Source organism: Chiloscyllium plagiosum, chromosome 24 (assembly GCF_004010195.1).
Source record: "Chiloscyllium plagiosum isolate BGI_BamShark_2017 chromosome 24, ASM401019v2, whole genome shotgun sequence".
NCBI classification, from domain to species: Eukaryota; Metazoa; Chordata; class Chondrichthyes; order Orectolobiformes; family Hemiscylliidae; genus Chiloscyllium; species Chiloscyllium plagiosum.
The window spans coordinates 36,176,237-36,188,519 of NC_057733.1; the positions used below are offsets into that span (position 1 = coordinate 36,176,237).

General features: G+C 42.2%; 1 protein-coding gene across 1 annotated transcript in view; it reads right to left on the reverse strand.

The window, feature by feature from the left end:
• Positions 1 to 10,950, reverse strand: part of LOC122562176 (cAMP-dependent protein kinase type I-alpha regulatory subunit) — a 44,555-nt gene extending 33,605 nt beyond the window's left edge. The window contains exon 1 of the mRNA XM_043714796.1: positions 10,475 to 10,950. Coding sequence (XP_043570731.1) covers positions 10,475 to 10,645 — 171 coding nt within the window. The 5' untranslated portion in view covers positions 10,646 to 10,950. The remainder of the gene's footprint in view (positions 1 to 10,474) is intronic.
• Between the last annotated feature and the right edge of the window lie 1,333 nt (positions 10,951 to 12,283).

The window sequence follows — 12,283 nt, forward strand, 5'->3', positions numbered from 1 at the left end:
TCAATTCCCCTGTTCCTTTGAAGCTGCCTGACCTGCTGTGCTTTTCCAGCAACACATTTTTAAGCCATCATCTCTTGAGCACCTAAAAGGATAATATCAAAGAGCCCTTGGCAAGATTTTACAGCCCCCTTTGCCCACAAGCCTCGTTCCTGAAGAACAGCCTAAGCCTGTAACATCGATTCTCCTGCTCCTCAAATACTGCCTGGCCTGCTGTGCCTTTCCAACACCAGACTCTTCGAAAATAAGAAAAAAAAAGAGGCTGAAAGAACACAGCAAGCTAGACAGCATCAGGAGGTAGAGAGGTCGATGCTTCGGGTGTAACCCTTCAGGACTAGAAGTGGGTAGAGGGGAAGCTGCAGATAAATGGGGAGGTGGGGCAGGGTGGTGAAGTGTGAATAGGTGAAGACAGGTAGAGGACACGACCTGGTTGGTCAACGACTTTACTGGGCTAATGGTAAGATTCTTGGTAGCGTAGATGAGCAGAGAGATCTTGGTGTCCACGTATGTGGATCCCTACAGGTTGTCACCCAGATTGATGGGGTTGTTAAGAAGGCATATTATGTGTTAGCTTTTATTGGTAGAGGGATTGAGTTTTAGAGCCATGAGGTTATTGTGCAGCAATACAAAACTCTGGTGTGGCCGCACTTGGAGTATTGCGTACAGTTCTGGTCACTGCATTAAAGGAAGGATATGGAAGCTTTGGAAAAGGTTCAGAGGAAATTTACCAGGATGTTGCTTGGTATGGAGGAAAGGTGCTGGGTGGAAAGGCTAAGGGACTTAAGGCTGTTTTTGATAGAGAGGAAATTGAGAGATGACTTAATTGAGACACAAGATAATCAGACAGATAGGATGGACAGTGAGCCTTTTTCCTCAGATGGTGATAACTAGCACAAGGGGACATAGCTTTAAATTGTGGGGTAATAGATAAAGGGCAGATGTCAGAGATAGTGTACTCAGTGAATAGTAGAGGCATGGAATGCCTTTCCTACAAAGTAGTTAATTCACCAACTTTTAGGGTATTTAAATTGGATAAATATATGACACGGTAGCGCAGTGGTTAGCATCGCTGTCTACAGCGCCAGGAACCCGGGTTCAATTCCTGTCTCGGGTAACTGTCTGTGTGGAGTTTGCGCATTCACCCAGTGTCTGCGTGGGTTTCCTCCGAGTGGTCCGGTTTCCTCCCACAGTCTAAAGATGTGTAGGTTAGGTGAATTGGTCATGCTAAATTGCCCATAGTGTTAGGTGCATTAGTCAGGGGTAAATACAGGGTAGGAGAATGGGTGTGGGTGGGTTACTCTGAGGAGGGTCGATGTGAACTTGTTGGGCCGAAGGGCCTGTTTCCATACTATAGGGAACCTAATCATGAAAATGGAATAGTGTAAATTTGGGATAGTTCAGATTGGTTCCACAGGTTGGCACAACACTGATAGCTAAAGGGCCTGTTATGTTCTATGTTTACTTAAAAGCCGGAATTTTCTTATGTAGGAAAAGTTCATTTTGAGTTTTTCTTTCAAGTTTAAAAAAGAGCAAGGCACACAAGACTAAAAGGTTGTCACTAGCTTCTTCCCATAAATAATAATGATTCAATCAAAAAGGAGTCAGATCATAGAAATTCACAGCAGAGAAGATTTTTATTTCAAAGTGGCTGTGCTGACTGAGAAAGTGCTATCCAGCCAAATCTAACTTTTGTGCTCTTGGTTCATAGCTGAATTGATTATGGCACATCAAATGCATGCCCAAAGACTTTTTTTTTAAATGCTAAATGAGAGATTCCGCTTCTCCCACCACAGAGTGTTCAGGCCTATCAACCTATGGGCAGGAATTCAATGCCCCTTCAAGCCTATCAATTGTTTTTAACATCGTGACATCACTGTTAAGAGAACCACACCATTGCTAACCAGTCTACGTAGACCCTTTAAACTTGTAAGCATATTAATTTGCCCCTCAGCTTCTCAGTCCAAAGAAAACATCAGCATACACAATCTTTAAATCTTAACCAAAACTCAAAGCAACATCCTCAGCTCTTCTTTGTGTTCTACTGAGGGCAAGCACATTCCACCACGTAATGTGTGACCAGGCTGTACACAATTGATGTCTAGTATTCAGGCATTACGAGGAACAACTTGTTTGCTCTTGTATCCTATCACTCACCTAATAAAGGTGAAACAACCAGCTTATGCATCTGGCGAACTGCCTTAAAAAACATTTGTGGAGAGGTAGTCTAAAATTCCTCTCTCTGCACTTTAGGATGTTCTACCACTTAATATGATCTCCCCTACCTCGTTTACCTTAGCAAAATACATTGCCTTATACTTAAGGAATTATATTTAACATTTTTCTGCCTATGTAGTTAATTGATATTTTCCTACCAGCTTTCTCCCTGCCTATCAATTAGAGTTATAGAGATATATAGATCAGAAACAGATCCTTTGATCCAACTCACTCATGCCAACCAAACATCCTCACCTAGTCCCATTTGCCAGCACTTGGCCCATAACCCCCATGGTAGGCTTATGCGGAAAGTCAGGAGGCATGGGATAGAGGGAAATTTGGCCAATTGGATAGAAAACTGGCTAACCGGTCGAAGTCAGAGAGTGGTGGTAGATAGTAAATATTCAGCCTGGAGCCCAGTTACAAGTGGTGTTCCGCAGGGATCAGATCTGGGTCCTCTGCTGTTTGTAATTTTTATTAATGACTTGGATGAGGGAGTCGAAGGGTGGGTCAGTAAATTTGCAGATAATACGAAGATTGGTGGAGTTGTGCATAGTGAGGAGGGCTGTTGTTGGCTGCAAAGGGACTTCGATATGATGCAGAGCTGGGCTGAGGAGTGGCAGAGTTCAACCCTGCCAAGTGTAAGGTTGTCCATTTTGGAAAGACAAATAAGAATGCGAAATACAGGGTTAACGGTAGGGTTCTTAGTGAGGTGGAGGAACAGAGGGATCTTGGGGTCTATGTACATAGATCTTTGAAGGTTGCCACTCAGGTGGATAGAGTTTGTAAGAAGGCCTATGGAGTATTATCGTTCATTAGCAGAGGGATTGAATTCAAGAGTCGTGAAGTGATGTAGCAGCTGTACAGGACTTTGGTTAGGCCACAGTTGGAATACTGTGTGCAGTTCTGGTCGCCTCACTTTAGGAAAGATGTGGAAGCTCTGGAGAGGGTGCAGAGAAGATTTGTTCTGTGTCAGACTACTTTCCTGCGAGCCTGGTCCTTGACCTTGAGAATTTTTTAAAACACCCGGGTACAACAGAGTGTTACAAGGGGACATAAATTTAAGGTGAAGGGTGGAAGGTATAGGGGAGATGTCAGGGGTGGGTTCTTTACCCAGAGAGTGGTGAGGGCATGGAATGCGCTGCCTGTGGGAGTGGTAGAGTCAGAACCTTTGGGGACCTTTAAGCGGCAATTGGATAGGTGCATGGATGGGTGCTTAAGCTAGGACAAATGTTCGGCACAACATCGTGGGCCGAAGGGCCTGTTCTGTGCTGTATTGTTCTATGTTCTATCTATAACCCTCTAAATCCTTCCTATTCATATACCCTTCAGATGCCTTTTAAATGCTGTAATTGTACCAGCCTCGACCACTTCCTCTGGCAGTTCATTCCATACGTCCACCATCCTCTACATGAAAAACGATGCCCCTTTAGGTCCCTTTTATAGTTTTCCTCTCACCCTAAACCTATGCCCTCTAGTTCCGGACTCCCCGACCACAAGGAAAAGACCGTGTCTAATTATCCTATCCATGCCCCTCATGATTTTATAAACCTCTAAGGTCACCCCTCAGCCCCTAATGCTTCAGGGAAAACAGCCTTAGCCTATTTAGCCTCTCCCTATAGCTCAAACCCTCCAATGCTGGCAAAATCCTTCTAAATCCTGACTGAAGTTTCACAGCATCCTTCCCATAGGAAGGAGACCAGAACTGCACGTAATATTCCAAAACTGGCCTAACCAATGTCCTGTGCAGCTGCAACATGACCTCCCAACTTCTATACTAATTGCTACCAAAGGAAAGCATACTAAACACCTTCTCCACTACCCTGTCTACCTACAACTCTACTTTCAAGGAACTATGAACCTGCACTCCAGGACTTTACCATTAAGTGTATAAGCCCTGTTCTGATTTGCTTTTCCAAAATGCACTTCGCATTTATCTAAATTAAACTCTATCTGCATACTCCTCAGCCCATTGGCCCATCTGATCAAGATCCTGTTGTACTCAGAGCTAACGTTCTTCGCTGTCCACTGCACCTCCAATTTTGGTGTCATCTACAAACTTATTAACCATACCTCCTATGCTCACAACCAAATCATTTATATAAATGGTGAAAAGCAGTGGACACAGCACCGATCCTTGTGGCACACCACTGGTCACAGGCCTCTAGTCTCAAAAGCAACAATCCACCATCACCCTCGGTCTTCTACCTTCAAGCCAGTTCTATAACTTTTTTTCTGTCTGTATATTTAATCACATCTCCTGTACACTTTGCTAAATTATTGCAATATATCACAAGAAGCAAAGAACCCAACACTGAGCCCTGTAGAATACCTTCCAATCCAATCACGTTGTGCCTTGCCATTGCATCAATTTTAGATCTAACTTGCAACTTTCCTTCAATCCCAAGGCTTTTACTTTTGGATCAGTTTGGCACTTACAACTTGATAAAATCCAGGTAGGCTGTATCAATTTCACCACTCTCATCAATCCCCCTAATGATACTGTCAAAGTCAAATCAAGTTAGACAACCTCCCTTGAATAATTCCACATTGACCATTGCTTGATTAATCTGTACCAGTTTAAGCACAGATTTTAATAAACCCACAGACCTTTTCCCAATATATTTCTTATCAGAAATGTTACACTGACTGGTCTGTAGTTTGTGTTATCCCTTTCAATAACACCGCATTACTAGTACTACATCTACAGCCAGCAATATAAATAGCATGTATTAAACAGGACTAAACAATTCCACATTTGACAGGTCAGATCTGTGCTCTGCAGTGCTGCATATCCAGTTAAAAATGGCAGAGAACAATTAAATAATTAACAGGTGGAGAGGAGGGAGGTTGTACAAATAACACCATCCTCTTCAAATGAGCAGCCCCATCACATCAGTGCAAAATACAAAGCTGAAGAATTTACATCCACCTTCAGTGCACATGATAATCTATTTCAGTTTCATTGAGATCCCAAAAATCAGATACCAGCCTTTAACTAGATTCACTCCATGTGATATGATGAAATGGCTGAAGACATCAGATAGATAAAAAGCCCTACCATCATTCTAACATCAGTACTGCTACATGCTCCAGAACCAACTACATCCCTAACCAACTGCTGCAGTACAATTACAATGATGGCATCAGCCCAGCAGCATGGAAAGCTAACTAGATGCGTGCTGTGCACATAAAACAGGACAAGACAAACCCAGTCAATCACCACTCCAGTCTACTTTCAGTGAAGTGATTGGAGTTGGCAACAGTGCTTTGAACCAATACTTGCAACGGAATTATTTGCTAATTAGCCCTGGCAGAACGCAAACTCAGGGTTAATCAGCATTTGACCTCACTAGAGCCTTGGTCTAAACATGGACAAAAACTGAACTTGAGCAGGAGTGTAACAAGGCAGCATTTGACTAACGACAGCAATATGAAGTCTTGCAAAATGGGAGTCACACCTAGCGTAACGGAATGTGGTCACGTTTGTTGAAGATCAATCACCTCAGCCCATCATTACTGCAGCAGCATCTCAGTGTAGTAACCTAGCCTCAATCATCTTCAGCTACTTCAGTGATCTTCTTGTAATGTTAAAGATTAAATTGGAATATCTCTCTGGACATTAATGTAATATTAAAGGGTTAAACCGCACTGACTGAACATTCTGGAGTGGGTAGAGATGCCATTCATGCAGGAATGCGGACTCTAACTCCAATTAGACAGTCATTTGCTACTACTCCCCCTACTATTAACAAATTAAACTATCAGTTAATCTCTTCCATTCAGAAATACTTTCACAGCCATCCACCAGCCAATTTGGTTCACGTGCGTGATCATCCCTGATGCTGAAGCCTTTCGCACCTACATTGTCTGAGGAAACAGAGCCAGAATTAATTTGCAGGGCCACTCTGAAACTCGGACACATCACACCTACGTTGTCTTGGGGAATCACTGAGTCAGGAAATCGTCTGCATAACGATTCCCCAGGGTTAGGGCATTTGCATATGTATTACCAGATCATCTTACCATTATACTTGGGGTAACAGGGGTTTTGGGGGGGGGGGGGGGGGGGGGGGAGGAATGTGTTTTCTTTGTTCAGAGTCTCTCTTCGGACTCAACTTTGCATGCCTGCAAGGAGTATCAGAAGGGTCACCGAGCTTGTACAAGCTTTAATAAACTTTAACTGTTTGCAGAAGTCGGTGTGTGTGAATTGCATCTCTTGTGTGAAACCTCAAGAAAAGAACCTAACATTCTCTCTGTAAGTTGATGAAGGTGGTGCTTTCTCATAAACGTTCAGCACCATTCATAAAGTGAAGCAGTCCGTGTCCGGAAGCAGCAGGTCATGGACAACATTAAGGCTTTGGCTGATATGCAGTAACTAACGTTTGGGTCACACAAGCATCAGGCAATTACCATCTCAAACAGGATGTCTCTTCATGTTCAGAATCCCCCACTTTCAACATTCTCAAACAGCCTTTATAAAGAACGCAGCTACAAGAACCAGAGACTCAGAACTCCACAATAACTCAATCTGTCTCCCTGAAGTCTGACCACTGTTGATAAGGAGTTTGATGGAATAAAGAAGCCCAATTGATTGGTACCAAAATTCATTCATGACAGAAGCAGCAGTGTACAATTGAGTGGCTTGCTAGACCATTTCAGAAGGCAGTTAAGAGTTCACCACATTGCTATTGGCCTTGAGTTACACGTAGGCCAAATTCGGTGAGGATGGCAATTTGACTTTCCTGAAGGAAGTTAGAAAGACAATTAATTTCATGGTCATCATTAGATTCTTAATTCCAGACTTTATCTTTTAATGAATTCAAACTCCATTATCTGCCATGGCAGAATTCGAACTGAGAGCCCTAGATCATCGGGTGAGTTTCTGGCTTAATACCACTACACCATAGCCTCTCCCTTATTAATTATAATATGTAACGCAGTAACTCACCAAGTCTCCTCCACAGCAGAATCCAAACCAATGACCTCCACCACCTTGGAGGACTGGGGCAGCAGATTAATGCAAGTTCCCTTCCGAGGCACTCACCATATGGACCTGAAACTGTATCACCATTCATTCCTTCATTCTCACTAGGTCAAAATACAATTCCCTTACAGCATCGTGGGTGTCTCTGCAGGGAATGGACTAGAAGTCAGCTTATCATGATTTTCTCAAGGGCAATTTGAGATGGTTAATAAACGCATGAGTAGCTAATGACACCCACATTCTATGAACACATTTTTTTTTAAAAAAAAAGCACCTACACTTAGGATTTGTCTTCTAACTAGCAACAGATGCCCAGTTCAACAGTCACTCCTCTGCAACAATTTATTTTACAAACTTCCAGTTGTGTAATTCTGAAGTAATTCAGTTTTTAAATCATCACCTTGACTTATCTTCACTGGTCCTTCAAATCGTCAACTGCTGTCAAAATGCTGTTATCAAAAAATAATCAGAGTATGCCAAAAAAAATATTCTTTTGCTGATACAAATAAACAATACACAAGGCTTTCCGTCATGACTCAGTTCAAATCTTCAGAAAACAACCTCATTGCTCGTTTTGCTACAATCGTGTCCTTTGGAGCTATAATGTTCAAAGTTGGTCAGGCTAGGTTGGTAAGCCAACCTCTGTAATTGCTTATGGTGCCCATTCCACTGAACTGGACTTAGTTGGTGCTGCTAGTTACATACTCAAAATGGAAGTTTCTGAAGATTCCCCAGTGATTTTGTTTAATTATTGAATAAAGAGCTTATTCCTTTAAAATGCCCCAAATTTGACTGAATTTTAAATAATTGAGGTTTTGTAATGCTAACTTTCTGCAAATAATTCTAATAATTCCCAGGTTTTTTTGACAAATTTGACCAACTCTGTAATCAGGTATGTAAAAACAAGGACTGCAGATGCTGGAAACCAGAGTCTAGATTAGAGTGGTGCTGGAAAAGCACAGCAGGTCAGGCAGCATCCGAGGAGCAGGAAAATCAACATTTCGGGGAAAAGCCCTTCATCAGCAATGAAGGGCTTTTGCCTGAAGCGTCGAGTTTCCTGCTCCTCGACTTTGTAATCAGCCAACTTATTTGCAAACAATATATTCATTAAAAAGACAGTCAGAATTGGTATTAATTTTGTTAAATAGATCAATAAGCAAATCATTGCCAATTTAGTCAAATCCCCATCCGTGGAGATTTGTATGGCATCTCATACAAATGTAAAACAGGTAAATGACTAAGCAATGTTAGAACTGATGTAATCTGAACTTTTAGTAAAATCAGCTCAATACTGTATACACGACAATCACACTATTACAGTTTACAAGTCATGTATAAATTTTGTCATTGTTTGATTTTGATGGTGCTCGTCTAGAACTCCAAAGTAAAACAAAATATAAATCTAAACCTAATGAAATATAAATATTTCCCTGTTAATTGAAAAAAAGATGATATTTTAAACAGCAAACAAGTTTTATTGACCAGCAATATTTTACAGAATTTTCTACATGTAATTGAAATTTTACTGGGATGTTGTACAAGCAAACTTTAAGAGACTTCAGAATTTCATTCCCTTCACTCTAAGCTTTAATTCTTGCAAAACATTGCCAATATTGTGCACGATGTAAACAAAGAAGCCCACTGTTTTTTAAAATAAAAGTTTAGACTCCCTACAGTACAGAAGCAGGCCATTTGGCCCAACAAGTCCACAATGACACTCCAAAGAGTAACCCACCCAGACCCATTCCCCTACCCCTTACCTACCCGACTAATGTACCTAACACTATGGACAATTTAGTACGGCCAATTCACCTGACTTGTACATCTCTGGATTGTGGAAGGAAACCAGAGCATCTGGAAGACACCCACGCAGACACAGGAAGAACGGCCACTGTCTGTGTGGAGTTTGCACATAGGCTGGAACCGAACCTGGGACCTGGCGCTGTGAGGCAACTTATTTGATGAGTTCTTCCTTACTTTTGAAGAAAAACTACTTTCACAAATTATGCAAAGCTTCTGCCATCCATAGCCAACTAAATGACTGTTTGTGCCATCTTTAAGAAACAACATACCATTATAGTCCATATAACAACAATATTACCACATGTACCAAGTTTTAAGATTTTGACCCAGTGACGAAGAAGAAAGACTGGTAAACTTCCAAGTCAGAATGAAGCACGATTTAGAGTAGAACTTGCAGGTTGCCATGCATCTGAAGGTACAGATCACAAAGGCTGTAAAGAAGGGGTGAATGTTTACAATGGCAATGGGTTGTTTCATATAGCATTGAGGTTCAAGTGTTTTGGAGGTGCATTCATCTAAACATGTGCAGAGTACTTAATAGAACACCTGGTAAGTGGCATAGATGGTGGAAAGGTTTCAGAGAAACCTTTGGTGAATAACTAATTGAACATCAAGACTGGTTTACATATTTTGCATCACTATCTTGTCATTGAAGAATCATGAATCAAGTACAATCCAGTCATAATCAGATGACAAGGAGGCAATATATAAATGTGAAATTAAATTGAAAGCTCAGAGGTACATTGCGTTAGTGGACAGAGGAGAAGAGGGAACAGAAGAAAACGTAAAGGAAGAAATTCACTGGATAGACAAGATTATACATGCTCAATTACTTCATTCAAATCTGGTAAATCACAAGATGATGCAAAGCGATTTAACGTTACTACTAACTCACGAGTTAAAAAAGTTCTGACGTCAATGTTGCAGTCACCAATGTCTCTCGACTAGGTGCCACTAATATTTGGAGCAAAGCTGTAGCCATGAAGATAGATCATACGAAACTGATTACCCAGAATGTCCCAATACTTTTGTGCCTAGGTAAACAGGTGATTTCTGTCCGGAAAAAAACAAAGGACTTTTAATATTAATCTTTTTAAACGTGCGGTTACTCACCTTCGTGATTTTTTTCACCATGCCTACAACGCTGTTAACAATCAAACAGCTCACTAACAAACACCTTAACGATTGCTTTGCCTTTGTCTCTGGTCCGTTAACTGCTTAGTAATGTATGTAAGAACATGACCCAGAGGTTTTTTTTTGTCGCCAACCACTCTCTTTAGGTCGGCATTAAAGCGTCGGCCTGCCACGTTCGCCATCAAGCACCCCACGACAGAAGCTTGATGTTACACGAAGCAAAATTCAAAGTTCAACTGCCTTTTAATCCTCAACACCCCCCTCCACCAAAAAATAAACAAGGCCACTCGCCCCATTTTTGTTTTAAAGAAAATGAAACCTACTGCCGTCTCAACTCACTTTCTCGAGTTTCTCGAAGTATTCCCTGAGGTAGGTGATGGGTTTCTCGGGCCTGGCGATGCAGAGCTGAACGATGCAGTCCTTAAGGACCTGCTGGATGTTGTGTTTGTGGACATACTGCTCACACTCTCGCAGGCTGCGCTCTTCTTCCCCGCTCCCCACGGCCGCCATCTTAACCACCCAGTTAACGCTTCAAAAGCCTGAGGAACGATCGACAGCGAGTGAACTCGGCGCCGAGCAACCACTCGCCACCTTCTCCTCCAATCCACACCACCCACCCTCCCCACAACTCCCCGTTCCCCTTAAATAAAACAACAGCAGGCGGGGTGGCGGTGGGTTTGTCTTTGCCACCGATCCCAGGGGTGATGGGCTGAGCCGAGGGCGAAGCTGTCCGTAGGAGCGGGGGCCCTGTTGGAAGTGGCCGCAACAGGACGAGTTTCCTCAGTCACTGTCACCTCCACCGGAAGGCAGCCGCGCCGCTGACGTCAATCCGCCTCGCTCTCATCCGCGGGTGTGGGGGAGGGGTGTGCGGGTGTGGGGGAGGGGTGTGAGGGGTGAGAGCGAGCAAGCACAAGCCTGGAAATAATGTGTGAGCTGCATTGAATGCGCTCGGAACACTACGCTTGCAACGTGCACATTGCATATTTACATGCTACACCTAAATATTCACTCTTCACATTACAAAACCATCATGCAAATGCTTGCATGCCTCCATCACACAGGTAAACTGATACATACACAGTGTACGTTTGCAAGCAAGCCGAGGCCATTGAGCCACTTTTTGCACTATTCAAGGACATTGCCACTAGAATCTTCCAATGTCCACCTTTAACCCGCATAATCTGTTAACAAAAATATGTCAGCCTCAGATTTTAAACTAACAATTGGCGGAGCAACAATTGTCATTTGCGAGGGAGAGATTTCTACCACCTCCTGCACTCCTGAAAGATCAGATTCGTTTCAGGTGAACCCCTTGATCCTATACTCTCTAACAGGTAGAAATAGATTATATCGTCACTGTAATATTTTGAAAATTTCAATCAATCATAAAACAATAAGATGCAAGAGCGCATGTAAACCATTCAGCCTATCAAACCAATTCTGCCAATTATATCGTGATTGATTTCATTATCCTGAAGTCCATTCTCCTGCCTTTTCCCCATAACCCTTGACTCCCTTACTAATTAAAAATCTCGAATATGCTTAATGACCCAGCCTCAATGGCCTCCACAGTAAAGAATTACAATTCACTACACACTGAGAGAATAAATTCTTCCTGTTCTCTGTTTTAAATGTGTATCATCTTTTTCTAAGATTATGCACTCCTGTCCTAGACTCTCTTATAAGAGCAAACAACCCTTCCTCATCTACACTGTAAAGTCCCCTAAGAATCTTATAAACTCAATAAGGTTGCCATTCATTCTTCTACATTCCAACAAGTACAGGCCCACCCTACTCAATCTCTCCTCATAAAACAATCGCTCCATACCTGGTATCAGTCCAGAGAGCCTTCCCTGAATTGCCTCCAATGCCACTATATCTTTATGTAGATAACTGTTGACTATTCCAGCTGTGGTGTAACAAATGCCTTATATAGTTTTAGCAAACATTCCCTACTTCAATGCTCCATCCCCTTTAGAATAAAGGCCGACATTCTATTTTCCTTCCCTATTAACCATTGAATTTAGATGTTAGCGTTTTGTGATTCATGGATGAAGACTCCCAAATCCCTCAGTTCCATAACTTTTGGCAGTCTGTCTCCATTCAAATAATATTCAGCTCCACAACATTTCCTGCCAAAGTGCATAA